Source organism: Mytilus edulis, chromosome 2 (assembly GCF_963676685.1).
Source record: "Mytilus edulis chromosome 2, xbMytEdul2.2, whole genome shotgun sequence".
NCBI classification, from domain to species: domain Eukaryota; kingdom Metazoa; phylum Mollusca; class Bivalvia; order Mytilida; family Mytilidae; genus Mytilus; species Mytilus edulis.
Genome location: NC_092345.1, coordinates 34,642,154 through 34,656,598, shown reverse-complemented (window position 1 = coordinate 34,656,598; position 14,445 = coordinate 34,642,154). Strand labels below are relative to the sequence as shown.

At 38.9% G+C, this 14,445-nt stretch overlaps 2 protein-coding genes across 2 annotated transcripts in view; both read right to left on the bottom strand.

The window, feature by feature from the left end:
• Nucleotides 1–14,445, bottom strand: part of LOC139510827 (serine-rich adhesin for platelets-like) — a 96,810-nt gene that overhangs the window by 68,470 nt on the left and 13,895 nt on the right. The window lies entirely within an intron of this gene.
• Nucleotides 25–12,758, bottom strand: LOC139510359 (serine-rich adhesin for platelets-like). Its single transcript, XM_071296943.1, has one exon. It carries the CDS (start codon nt 12,403–12,405, stop codon nt 25–27), a length of 12,381 nt encoding a protein of 4,126 aa, XP_071153044.1. The 5' UTR covers nt 12,406–12,758.

Genomic DNA, 14,445 nt, shown 5'->3' with positions numbered 1-14,445 from the left:
TAAAACACAAAATTAAACTAAATATTAACTCAAAACATAATTATTTGAATACAATAATATATAACTACCAGAATTTATAGACAGAGTTTCAGAAGCGTTAGTTTGTGATGCAGTGGTGGTCAGAGTCAAAATTGCTGTTGTAGATTGGAGTTCCGTGCTTGCAATTTGTCCAAAAGTTGTTCTTTTCAAATCATTTGTAGTCGTGTGGTCTACTGTTGTAGAAGTTAGTCCTTCAACGCTTGAAGTTTGTGTTGCAGTTTGAGTAGAATATTCAGTTGATGTTGTTATTACTGCTTCCATTATAGACGTTTTCTCTAGGGTCGTCGTTTGAAGATCTGCGATGGTCTCCCCGGGAGGTGTAGATGTAGCTTCAGAAAGAGTCATTATATTAGAAGTTGTAATAGGAATTATATACGTGGTTGTAGTTCTTGGATGGTTATCTGTCGTATTTTCCGTAGTTGAAGTAGTAAGAGCTTCAATTGTAGAAGAAGCGTTTGTCGTCGTTGTTTGAACATCACTTGTTGTGTCACTAATAGTTGTAGACAAAGATTCAGCACTTGAATATTGTTGAGCAGTTGTAGTCAGAGTTTCAGAAGTACTAGTGTGTTTAGCACTTATAGTTTCTTCAGCTGTTGTTGTTTGGTCACGAGAAGTTGTAATTTGTTCTTCGGTTGAAGTCGGAGGCTCAGACGTTGTGGTTTTATCTGAAGTTGTTGTAGAATCTTCATTACTAGTGGTCTCTTCTACACTTGTAGCAACAGCTTCTGTTGTTGAAGAGGCATCTATTGTTGAAGTTGGAGTTTCTTTTGGTGTTTGGCTAGAAGGTGTTGAAAGAGCTCCTGAAGTGGTAGTTTGTTCGGCGCTTGTAGTTTCTTCAGCCGCTGCTGTATTTTGTTCGGAACTTGTTGTTTCTTCTGCTGTTGTAGTTATGACTACATTTGTAGTAACACCTTCTGATGAAGTAGTAGCCTTCATTGTTGAAGTTTTGGCTTCAGTTGTTGGTAGTTCTTCTCTTGTAGAGAGAGTATTAGTAGTGAGATTTTGTTCTTCAGTTACAGAAGTAGCTTCAATCGGGGTTGTTTTATCAAATGTAGTTGTGACAACCCCTATTGTAGAAGAAGGCTCTGTCGTCGTTGTTTGAATATAACTTGTTGTGTCACTAGCAATTGTAGAAAAAGATTCATCAGTTGAATATTGTTGAGCAGATGTAGAAGAAGTCTCAGAAGTGCTAGTGTGTTTAGCACTTATAGTTTCTTCAGCTATTGTTGTTTGGTCACGAGAAGTTGTAATTTGTTCTTCGGTTGAAGTCGGAGGCTCAGACGTTGTGGTTTTATCTGAAGTTGTTGTAGAAGCTTCATTCCTAGTGGTCTCTTCGACACTTGTAGCAACAGTTACTGTTGTTGTAGAGGCCTCTATTGTTGAAGTTGGAGCTTCTTTTGCTGTTTTGCTAGAAGGTGTTGAAAGATCTCCTGAAGTGGTAGTTTGTTCGGCGCTTGTAGTTTCTTCAGCCGCTGCTGTATTTTGTTCGGAACTTGTTGTTTCTTCTGCTGTTGTAGTTATGACTACTTTTGTAGTAACACCTTCTAATGAAGTAGTAGCCTTCATTGTTGAAGTTTTGGCTTCATTTGTTGTTAGTTCTGCTGTTGTAGAGAGAGTATTAGTAGTAAAATTTTGTTCTTCAGTTACAGAAGTAGCTTCAATCGGGGTTGTTATATCAAATGTAGTTGTGACCGCCCCTATTGTAGAAGAAGGCTCTGTCGTCGTTGTTTGAAAATAATTTGTTGTGTCACTAGCAATTGTAGAAAAAGATTCATCAGTTGAATATTGTTGAGCAGATGTAGAAGAAGTCTCAGAAGTGCTAGTGTGTTTAGCACTTATAGTTTCTTCAGCTATTGTTGTTTGGTCACGAGAAGTTGTAATTTGTTCTTCGGTTGAAGTCGGAGGCTCAGACGTTGTGGTTTTATCTGAAGTTGTTGTAGAAGCTTCATTACTAGTGGTCTCTTCGACACTTGTAGCAACAGTTACTGTTGTTGTAGAGGCCTCTATTGTTGAAGTTGGCGCTTCTTTTGCTGTTTTGCTAGAAGGTGTTGAAAGAGCTCCTGAAGTGGTAGTTTGTTCGGCGCTTGTAGTTTCTTCAGCCGCTGGTGTATTTTGTTCGGAACTTGTTTCTTCTGCTGTTGTAGTTATGACTACTTTTGTAGTAACACCTTCTAATGAAGTAGTAGCCTTCATTGTTGAAGTTTTAGCTTCAGTTGTTGTAAGTTCTGCTCTTGTAGAGAGAGTATTAGTAGTAAAATTTTGTTCTTCAGTTACAGAAGTAGCTTCAATCGGGGTTGTTTTATCAAATGTAGTTGTGACCGCCCCCATTGTAGAAGAAGGCTCTGTCGTCGTTGTTTGAATATCACTTGTTGTGTCACTAGCAATTGTAGACAAAGATTCATCAGTTGAATATTGTTGAGCAGGTGTAGAAGAAGTCTCAGAAGTGCTAGTGTGTTTAGCACTTATAGTTTCTTCAGCTGTTGTTGTTTGGTCACGAGAAGTTGTAATTTGTTCTTCGGTTGAAGTCGGAGGCTCAGACGTTGTGGTTTTATCTGAAGTTGTTGTAGAAGCTTCATTTCTAGTGATCTCTTTTACACTTGTAGCAACAGTTTCTGTTGTTGTAGAGGCCTCTATTGTTGAAGTTGGAGCTTCTTTTGGTGTTTTGCTAGAAGGTATTAAAAGAGCTCCTGAAGTGGTAATTTGTTCGGCGCTTGTAGTTTCTTCAGCCGCTGCTGTATTTTGTTCGGAACTTGTTGTTTCTTCTGCTGTTGTAGTTATGACTACATTTGTAGTAACACCTTCTGATGAAGTAGTAGCCTTCATTGTTGAAGTTTTAGCTTCAGTTTTTGTTAGTTCTGCTGTTGTAGAGAGAGTATTAGTAGTGAGATTTTGTTCTTCAGTTACAGAAGTAGCTTCAATCGGGGTTGTTTTATCAAATGTAGTCGTGACCACCCCCATTGTAAAAGAAGGCTCTGTCGTCGTTGTTTGAATATCACTTGTTGTGTCACTAACAATTGTAGACAAAGATTCATCAGTTGAATATTGTTGAGCAGATGTAGAAGAAGTCTCAGAAGTGCTAGTGTGTTTAGCACTTATAGTTTCTTTAGCTGTTGTCGTTTGGTCACGAGAACTTGTAATTTGTTCTTCGGTTGAAGTCGGAGGCTCAGACGTTGTGGTTTTATCTGAAGTTGTTGTAGAAGCTTCATTTTTAGTGGTCTCTTCTACACTTGTAGCAACAGTTTCTGTTGTTGTAGAGGCCTCTATCGTTGAAGTTGGAGCTTCTTTTGGTGTTTTGCTAGAAGGTGTTGAAAGAGCTCCTGAAGTGGTAGTTTGTTCGGCGCTTGTAGTTTCTTCAGCCGCTGCTGTATTTTGTTCGAAACTTGTTGTTTCTTCTGCTGTTGTAGTTATGACTACTTTTGTAGTAACACCTTCTGATGAAGTAGTAGCCTTCATTGTTGAAGTTTTGGCTTCAGTTGTTGGTAGTTCTGCTGTTGTAGAGAGAGTATTAGTAGTGAAATTTTGTTCTTCAGTTACAGAAGTAGCTTCAATCGGGGTTGTTTTATCAAATGTAGTTGTGACCACCCCCATTGTAGAAGAAGGCTCTGTCGTCGTTGTTTGAATATCACTTGTTGTGTCACTAGCAATTGTAGAAAAAGATTCATCAGTTGAATATTGTTGAGCAGATGTAGAAGAAGTCTCAGAAGTGCTAGTGTGTTTAGCACTTATAGTTTCTTTAGCTGTTGTCGTTTGGTCACGAGAACTTGTCATTTGTTCTTCGGTTGAAGTCGGAGGCTCAGACGTTGTGGTTTTATCTGAAGTTGTTGTAGAAGCTTCATTTCTAGTGGTCTCTTCTACACTTGTAGCAACAGTTTCTGTTGTTGTAGAGGCCTCTATCGTTGAAGTTGGAGCTTCTTTCGGTGTTTTGCTAGAAGGTGTTGAAAGAGCTCCTGAAGTGGTAGTTTGTTCGGCGCTTGTAGTTTCTTCAGCCGCTGCTGTATTTTGTTCGGAACTTGTTGTTTCTTCTGCTGTTGTAGTTATGACTACATTTGTAGTAACACCTTCTGATGAAGTAATAGCCTTCATTGTTGAAGTTTTGGCTTCAGTTGTTGGTAGTTCTTCTCTTGTAGAGAGAGTATTAGTAGTGAAATTTTGTTCTTCAGTTACAAAAGTAGCTTCAATCGGGGTTGTTTTATCAAATGTAGTTGTGACCACCCCCATTGTAGAAGAAGGCTCTGTCGTCGTTGTTTGAATATAACTTGTTGTGTCACTAGCAATTGTAGAAAAAGATTCATCAGTTGAATACTGTTGAGCAGATGTAGAAGAAGTCTCAGAAGTGCTAGTGTGTTTAGCACTTATAGTTTCTTCAGCTATTGTTGTTTGGTCACGAGCAGTTGTAATTTGTTCTTCGGTTGAAGTCGGAGGCTCAGACGTTGTGGTTTTATCTGAAGTTGTTGTAGAAGCTTCATTACTAGTGGTCTCTTCGATACTTGTAGCAACAGTTAATGTTGTTGTAGAGGCCTCTATTGTTGAAGTTGGAGCTTCTTTTGGTGTTTTGCTAGAAGGTGTTGAAAGAGCTCCTGAAGTGGTAGTTTGTTCGGCGCTTGTAGTTTCTTCAGCCGCTGCTGTATTTTGTTCGGAACTTGTTGTTTCTTCTGCTGTTGTAGTTATGACTACTTTTGTAGTAACACCTTCTGATGAAGTAGTAGCCTTCATTGTTGAAGTTTTGGCTTCAGTTGTTGTTAGTTCTGCTGTTGTAGAGAGAGTATTAGTAGTGAAATTTTGTTCTTCAGTTACAGAAGTAGCTTCAATCGAGGTTGTTTGATCAAATGTAGTTGTGACCGCCTCCATTGTAGAAGAAGCTTTTGTCGTCGTTGTTTGAATATCACTTGTTGTGTCACTAACAGTTGTAGACAAATATTCAGCAGTTGAATATTGTTGAGCAGTTGTAGTAGGAGCCTCTGAAGTGCTAGTGTGTTTGGCACTGATAGTTTCTTCAGCTGTCGTTGTTTGGTCACGAGAAGGTGTAGTTTGTTCTTCGGTTAAAGTCGGAGGCTCAGACGTTATGGTTATATCTGAAGCTGTTGTCGACGCTTCAGAACTAGTGGTCCCTTTTACACTTGTAGTAACAGCTTCTGTTGTTGAATAGGCATCTATTGTTGAAGTTGGAGCTTCTTTTGCTGTTTTGCTAGATGGTGTTGTAAGAGCTCCTGAAGTGGTAGTTTGTTCGGCGCTTGTAGTTTCTTCAGCCGCCGCTGTATTTTGATCGGAACTTGTTGTTTTTTCTGTTGCTGTAGTTATGACTTCATTTGTAGTAACACCTTCTGATGAAGAAGTAGCCTTCATTATTGAAGTTTCGGCTTCAGTTGCTGTTAGTTCTGCTGTTGTAGTGAGAGATTCGGTAGTGAAAGTTTGTTCTTCAGTTACAGAAGTAGATTCAATCGGGGTTGTTTGATCAAATGTAGTTGTGACCGCCTCCATTGTAGAAGAAGCTTCTGTCGTCGTTGTTTGAATATCACTTGTTGTGTCACTAACAGTTGTAGACAAATATTTAGCAGTTGAATATTGTTGAGCAGTTGTAGTAGGAGCCTCTGAAGTGCTAGTGTGTTTAGCACTTATAGTTTCTTCAGCTATTGTTGTTTGGTCACGAGCAGTTGTAATTTGTTCTTCGGTTGAAGTCGGAGGCTCAGACGTTGTGGTTTTATCTGAAGTTGTTGTAGAAGCTTCGTTACTAGTGGTCTCTTCGATACTTGTAGCAACAGTTACTGTTGTTGTAGAGGCCTCTATTGTTGAAGTTGGAGCTTCTTTTGGTGTTTTGCTAGACGGTGTTGAAAGAGCTCCTGAAGTGGTAGTTTGTTCGGCGCTTGTAGTTTCTTCAGCCGCTGCTGTATTTTGTTCGGAACTTGTTGTTTCTTCTGCTGTTGTAGTTATGACTACTTTTGTAGTAACACCTTCTGATGAAGTAGTAGCCTTCATTGTTGAAGTTTTGGCTTCAGTTGTTGGTAGTTCTGCTGTTGTAGAGAGAGTATTAGTAGTGAAATTTTGTTCTTCAGTTACAGAAGTAGCTTCAATCGAGGTTGTTTGATCAAATATAGTTGTGACCGCCTCCATTGTAGAAGAAGCTTTTGTCGTCGTTGTTTGAATATCACTTGTTGTGTCACTAACAGTTGTAGACAAATATTCAGCAGTTGAATATTGTTGAGCAGTTGTAGTAGGAGCCTCTGAAGTGCTAGTGTGTTTGGCACTGATAGTTTCTTCAGCTGTCGTTGTTTGGTCACGAGAAGGTGTAGTTTGTTCTTCGGTTGAAGTCGGAGGCTCAGCCGTTATGGTTATATCTGAAGCTGTTGTCGACGCTTCAGAACTAGTGGTCCCTTTTACACTTGTAGTAACAGCTTCTGTTTTTGAAGAGGCATCTATTGTTGAAGTTGGAGCTTCCTTTGCTGTTTTGCTAGATGGTGTTGTAAGACCTCCTGAAGTTGTAGTTTGTTCGGCGCTTGTAGTTTCTTCAGCCGCCGCTGTATTTTGATCGAAACTTGTTGTTTCTTGTGCTGTTGTAGTAATGACTACATTTGTAGTAACACCTTCTGATGAAGTAGTAGCTTTCATTGTTGAAGTTTCGGTTTCAGTTGCTGTTAGTTCTGCTTTTGTAGTGAGAGATTCAGAAGTGAAAGTTTGTTCTTCAGTTACAGAAGTAGCTTCAATCGGTGCTGTTTGATCAAATGTAGTTGTGACCGACTCCATTGTAGAAGAAGCTTCTGTCGTCGTTGTTTGAATATCACTTGTTGTGTCCCTTACAGTTGAAGATAAAGATTCAGCAATTGAATATTGTTGAGCAGTTGTAGTAGGAGTCTCTGAAGTGCTAGTGTGTTTGGCACTGATAGTTTCTTCAGCTGTCGTTGTTTGGTCACGAGAAGTTGTAGTTTGTTCTTCGGTTGAAGTCGGAGGCTCAGACGTTATGGTTTTATCTGAAGTTGTTGTCGACGCTTCAGAACTAGTGATCCCTTTTCCACTTGAAGTAACAGTTTCTGTTGTTGAAGAGGCATCTATTGTTGAAGTTGGAGCTTCTTTTTCTGTTTTGCTAGATGGTGTTGTAAGAGTTCCTGAAGTGGTAGTTTGTTCGGCGCTTGTAGTTTCTTCAGCGGCCGCTGTATTTTGATCGGAACTTGTTGTTTCTTCTGCTGTTGTAGTTATGACTACATTTGTAGTAACACCTTCTGATGAAGTAGTAGCTTTCATTGTTGAAGTTTCGGCTTCAGTTGCTGTTAGTTCTGCTGTTGTAGTGAGATATTCAGTAGTGAAAGTTTGTTCTTCAGTTACAGAAGTAGCTTCAATCAGGGTTGTTTGATCAAATGTAGTTGTGACCGCCTCCATTGTAGAATAAGCTTCTGTCGTCGTTGTTTGAATATCACTTGTTGTGTCACTAACAGTTGTAGACAAATATTCAACAGTTGAATATTGTTGAGCAGTTGTAGTAGGAGCCTCTGAAGTGCTAGTGTGTTTGGCACTGATAGTTTCTTCAGCTGTCGTTGTTTGGTCACGAGAAGTTGTAGTTTGTTCTTCGGTTGAAGTCGGAGGCTCAGACGTTATGGTTTTATCTGAAGTTGTTGTCGACGCTTCAGAACTAGTGGTCCCTTTTCCACTTGAAGTAACAGTTTCTGTTGTTGAAGAGGCATCTATTGTTGAAGTTGGAGCTTCTTTTTCTGTTTTGCTAGAAGGTGTTGTAAGAGTTCCTGAAGTGGTAGTTTGTTCGGCGCTTGTAGTTTCTTCAGCGGCCGCTGTATTTTGATCGGAACTTGTTGTTTCTTCTGTTGTAGTAGTTATGACTACATTTGTAGTAACACCTTCTGATGAAGTAGTAGCCTTCATTGTTGAAGTTTCGGCTTCAGTTGCTGTTAGTTCTGCTGTTGTAGTGAGATATTCAGTAGTGAAAGTTTGTTCTTCAGTTACAGAAGTAGCTTCAATCAGGGTTGTTTGATCAAATGTAGTTGTGACCGCCTCCATTGTAGAATAAGCTTCTGTCGTCGTTGTTTGAATATCACTTGTTGTGTCACTAACAGTTGTAGACAAATATTCAGCAGTTGAATATTGTTGAGCAGTTGTAGTAGGAGCCTCTGAAGTGCTAGTGTGTTTGGCACTGATAGTTTCTTCAGCTGTCGTTGTTTGGTCACGGGAAGGTGTAGTTTGTTCTTCGGTTGAAGTCGGAGGCTCAGACGTTATGGTTATATCTGAAGTTGTTGTCGACGCTTCAGAACTAGTGGTCCCTTTTACACTTGAAGTAACAGTTTCTGTTGTTGAAGAGGCATCTATTGTTGAAGTTGGAGCTTCTTTTGCTGTTTTGCTAGATGGTGTTGTAAGAGCTCCTGAAGTGGTAGTTTGTTCGGCGCTTGCAGTTTCTTCAGCGGCCGCTGTATTTTGATCGGAACTTGTTGTTTCTTCTGTTGTTGTAGTTATGACTACATTTGTAGTAGCACCTTCTGATGAAGTAGTAGCCGTCATTGTTGAAGTTTCGGCTTCAGTTGCTGTTAGTTCTGCTGTTGTAGTGAGAGATTCAGTAGTGAAAGTTTGTTCTTCAGTTACAGAAGTAGCTTCAATCGGGTTTGTTTGATCAAATGTAGTTGTGACCGCCTCCATTGTAGAAGAAGCTTCTGTCGTCGTTGTTTGAATATCACTTGTTGTGTCACTAACAGTTGTAGACAAATATTTAGCAGTTGAATATTGTTGAGCAGTTGTAGTAGGAGCCTCTGAAGTGCTAGTGTGTTTGGCACTGATAGTTTTTTCAGCTGTCGTTGTTTGGTCACGAGAAGGTGTAGTTTGTTCTTTGGTTGAAGTCGTAGGCTCAGACGTTATGGTTATATCTGAAGCTGTTGTCGACGCTTCAGAACTAGTGGTCCCTTTTACACTTGTAGTAACAGCTTCTGTTGTTGAATAGGCATCTATTGTTGAAGTTGGAGCTTCTTTTGCTGTTTTGCTAGATGGTGTTGTAAGACCTCCTGAAGTGGTAGTTTGTTCGGCGCTTGTAGTTTCTTCAGCCGCCGCTGTATTTTGATCGGAACTTGTTGTTTCTTGTGCTGTTGTAGTTATGACTACATTTGTAGTAGCACCTTCTAATGAAGTAGTAGCCTTCATTGTTGAAGTTTCGGTTTCAGTTGCTGTTAGGTCTGCTTTTGTAGTGAGAGATTCAGTAGTGAAAGTTTGTTCTTCAGTTACAGAAGTAGCTTCAATCGGGGTTGTTTGATCAAATGTAGTTGTGACCGCCTCCATTGTAGAAGAAGCTTCTGTCGTCGTTGTTTGAATATCACTTGTTGTGTCACTTACAGTTGAAGACAAAGATTCAGCAATTGAATATTGTTGAGCAGTTGTAGAAGGAGTCTCTGAAGTGCTAGTGTGTTTGGCACTTATAGTTTCTTCAGCTGTCGTGGTTTGGTCACGAGAAGGTGCAGTTTGTTCTTCGGTTGAAGTTGGAGGCTCAGACATTATGGTTTTATCTGAAGTTGTTGTCGACGCTTCAGAACTAGTGGTCCCTTTTACACTTGAAGTAACAGTTTCTGTTGTTGAAGAGGCATCTATTGTTGAAGTTGGAGCTTCTTTTGCTGTTTTGCTAGATGGTGTTGTAAGAGCTCCTGAAGTGGTAGTTTGTTCGGCGCTTGTAGTTTCTTCAGCTGCCGCTGTATTTTGATCGGAACTTGTTGTTTCTTGTGCTGTTGTAGTTATGACTACATTTGTAGTAACACCTTCTGATGAAGTAGTAGCCTTCATTGTTGAAGTTTCGGCTTCAGTTGCTGTTAGTTCTGCTGTTGTAGAGAGAGATTCAGTAGTGAAAGTTTGTTTTTCAGTTACAGAAGTAGCTTCAATCGGGGTTGTTTGATCAAATGTAGTTGTGACCGCCTCCATTGTAGAAGAAGGCTCTGTCGTTGTTTGAATATCACGTGTTGTGTCACTAACAGTTTTAGACAAATATTTAGCAGTTGAATATTGTTGAGCAGTTGTAGTAGGAGCCTCTGAAGTGCTAGTGTGTTTGGCACTGATAGTTTCTTCAGCTGTCGTTGTTTGGTCACGAGAAGGTGTAGTTTGTTCTTCGGTTGAAGTCGGAGGCTCAGACGTTATGGTTATATCTGAAGCTGTTGTCGACGCTTCAGAACTAGTGGTCCCTTTTACACTTGTAGTAACAGCTTCTGTTGTTGAATAGGCATCTATTGTTGAAGTTGGAGCTTCTTTTGCTGTTTTGCTAGAAGGTGTTGTAAGAGCTCCTGAAGTGGTAGTTTGTTCAGCGCTTGTAGTTTCTTCAGCCGCCGCTGTATTTTGATCGGAACTTGTTGTTTCTTGTGCTGTTGTAGTTATGACTACATTTGTAGTAACACCTTCTGATGAAGTAGTAGCCTTCATTGTTGAAGTTTCGGTTTCAGTTGCTGTTAGTTCTGCTTTTGTAGTGAGAGATTCAGTAGTGAAAGCTTGTTCTTCAGTTACAGAAGTAGCTTCAATCGGGGTTGTTTGATCAAATGTAGTTGTGACCGCCTCCATTGTAGAAGAAGCTTCTGTCGTCGTTGTTTGAATATCACTTGTTGTGTCACTTACAGTTGAAGACAAAGATTCAGCAATTGAATATTGTTGAGCAGTTGTTGTAGGAGTCTCTGAAGTGCTAGTGTGTTTGGCACTGATAGTTTCTTCAGCTGTCGTTGTTTGGTCACGAGAAGTTGTTGTTTGTTCTTCGGTTGAAGTCGGAGGCTCAGACGTTATGGTTTTATCTGAAGTTGTTGTCGACGCTTCAGAACTAGTGGTCCCTTTTACACTTGAAGTAACAGTTTCTGTTGTTGAAGAGGCATCTATTGTTAAAGTTGGAGCTTCTTTTGCTGTTTTGCTAGATGGTGTTGTAAGAGTTCCTGAAGTGGTAGTTTGTTCGGCGCTAGTAGTTTCTTCAGCGGCCGCTGTATTTTGATCTGAACTTGTTGTTTCTTCTGTTGTTGTAGTTATGACTACATTTCTAGTAACACCTTTTGATGAAGTAGTAGCCTTCATTGTTGAAGTTTCGGCTGCAGTTGCTGTTAGTTCTGCTGTTGTAGTGAGAGATTCAGTAGTGAAAGTTTGTTCTTCAGTTACAGAAGTAGCTTCAATCGGGGTTGTTTGATCAAATGTAGTTGTGACCGCCTCCATTGTAGAAGAAGCTTCTGTCGTCGTTGTTTGAATATCACTTGTTGTGTCACTTACAGTTGAAGACAAAGATTCAGCAGTTGAATATTGTTGAGCAGTTGTAGTAGGAGTCTTTGAAGTGCTAGTGTGTTTGGCACTCCTAGTTTCTTCAGCTGTCGTTGTTTGGTCACGAGATGTTGTGGTTTGTTCTTCGGTTGAAGTCGGAGGCTCAGACGTAACGGTTTTATCTGAAGTTGTTGTCGAAGCTTCAGAATTAGTGGTCCCTTTTACACTTGAAGTAACAGTTTCTGTTGTTGAAGAGGCATCTATTGTTGAAGTTGGAGCTATTTTTGCTGTATTGCTAAATGGTATTGTAAGAGCTCCTGAAGTTGTAGTTTGTTCGGCGCTTGTAGTTTCTTCAGCCGCTGCTGTATTTTGATCGGAACTTGTTGTTTCTTCTCCTGTTGTAGTTATGATTACATTTGTAGTTACACCTTCTGAGGAAGTAGTAGCCTTCATTGTTGAAGTTTCGGTTTCAGTTGCTGTTAGTTCTGCTTTTGTAGTGAGAGATTCAGTAGTGAAAGTTTGTTCTTCAGTTACAGAAGTAGCTTCAATCGGGGTTGTTTGATCAAATGTAGTTGTGACCGCCTCCATTGTAGAAGAAGCTTCTGTCGTCGTTGTTTGAATATCACTTGTTGTGTCACTTACAGTTGAAGACAAAGATTCAGCAATTGAATATTCTTGAGCAGTTGTAGTAGAAGTTTCAGAAATGCTAGTGTGTTTTGCACTGATAGTTTCTTCAGTTGTCGTTGTTTGGTCACGAAAAGTTGTAGTTTGTTGTTCGGTTGAAGTCGGAGGCCCAGACGTTATGGTTTTATCTGAAGTTGTTGTCGAAGCTTCAGTACTAGTGGTGCCTTCTATACTTGTAGTAACAGCTTCTGTTGTTAAAGAGGCCTCTATTGATGAAGTTTGAGCTTCTTTTGCTGTTTTGCTAGAAGGTGTTGTAAGAGCTCCTGAAGTGGTAGTTTTTTTGGAGCTTGTAGTTTCTCCTGCTGTTATAGTTATGACTATAGTTTTAGTCAAATTTTCTAATGAAGTAGTGGCTTTCGTTGTTGAAGTTTGGTCTTTAGAGGTTGTTAGCTCTGTTGTTGTAGAGCGATCCTCAGTAGTGGAAGTTTGTCCTACAGTTACAGAAGAAGCCTCAATTGAGGTTGATTGATCCGATGTGGTTGTGACCGCTTCCATTGTAGAAGAGGTAGTAGAGAACGATTCAGAAGTCGAATGGTGTTCAGCAGTTGTAGTAGGAGTTTCAGTTGTTGAAGTTTGTTGTACACTGGTAGTTTCATCTGTTGTTGTTGTCTGTATGAAAGTACTCGTTCCTCGTTCTGTCGTTGTATATGGTAGCTCAGACGTTATGCTTTTATCGGAAGTAAAAGTCGAAGATTCAGTACTAGATGTTTCCTTGATACTCGTAGCTACACCTTCTGTTGACGTAGCGGCCTCAATTGTGATAGTTTGGGATTTGGTTGATGTTCCAGCTTCCGTTGAAGAAGTGGCTTCTATTGTAAATTTAGAAAGCAAGCAGAATAGTTTAGTTAAAGATAAAACAAAAAAAATTATTAGTAAAATATTTTTATAAATAGTGAGATTAAAGACTACTGTTAATTCAAAAGTGATTACATTACAATGGTTGTATTATTGCGCAAAAATGCTACAGGGTTATAATCGCAATTATTTAAACTCGCATTTTGGATTTCATTTATGGATTGACAAGATGTTTCTCGATATCGCAAAACGTAAAATCGTATTTTAGTCTAATATGACAAAATCGCAATGATAAATGCACGCAGTAATTTCTGAATTTATAGTGTTTCAATTAGGTAAAAAAGTAAGGGTTTTGGCTGAAAAAGTCTGTTTAGGTTTGACCTTTTAAATTTGAAGTCCTTAATTGGTAAAGCAAGTTTGTAAATATCAATCTAATCTGTTTATTGCATTTCGTATTTTTTTGTGTATTGAAAGCTGTAGTCACTGACACCAGGGTGTGTAGTGTTAAGTGTTAGAATAAGCGATAAGACCGTGCATGATGTTGTTTTAACACAGTAGCAAAACAGAAATGTTATTTTAAAGCAAATTTCAATTTTAATTTGTTTGATATTATTGATCAATGCACAAACATGTGATAACGCTTTGATAATCCGGCTTTTAATTGTATTCTGAATTTTGTCTTAGCATTGTAGTAATATGTTTTTGAGAAGTAGAGTATATAAAGCATAAAAGTGTGGTATCATTTTTGGTGATTATTTATACACAATTCTGTTTTAGTATTGGAGAGTATTGTTATAAAAATACACAGGCATACAGATGTGTGGATTTTTGTTTTACCCAGCTATAAGTAATCTGTTTGGTCATTGTTGGAAATGTTATGAATGTACACAACAGGCAAAAAAAAATATTGAAAAGTTTTTTTGATTGAATTTATCACAAAAACATGGATTTATCATGCAAAAGCTGGTTATCGTTATATGTGTACTAAAAACATAAAAGCTGTGATGCCCTTTCTGGTGAACAAGTCGTAATTTCACAATCGGCATACGAAATTTTGCTGAATTGTGATCGGATATTGTTGACGGAAGTGTTATTCCATTTTACAGATGTGATAACGTTACCTCCATATTGAACCTTACAATATCCCAAAAAAATAAAAAGACGGCGAGTCTTGACTTTATTAATGTCATGTCGGTACTTTGTTCATTTAACCGTATTTAACATTTTAACTCTCACTTTTTTTGGTAAAATGAATAAATGGGATTACAATTAATTTTATATTTATATAATAATTTGTCAATTTTAAGTATTGAAACAATTAAACAGAGTTTGTAAAAAGCCGATTGGATAAGAAAATCGTCTGACCCATGACGTGCAATACCAACATACGTTGTCACCCACACACATAAACTACAAAATTGGAGGCTTGCAGTGGTCACCGTGCTGTAATATGATCACACAATCTTGCCAAAGTTAGTAAAACATGCATCAGTAATTAGGCTATTCAGTCTTTCTAAGCAATGAGAGTTTAATCTGCACCATGAAAAACGTATAACTAATGTAAATGATTAGGTGCTCCTCGTCGTAGGGCTTAGTGATACTAACCATGCTAACGTGAAGGAAGGATATCTATAAAAAAAATAATCTAGCAAAACATCTACTATGCAACTATGTTATTCATGCAACTATGTCATATAAAAAAAACACCTGTAACTATGCCATTTACCGTTACTATTTCAT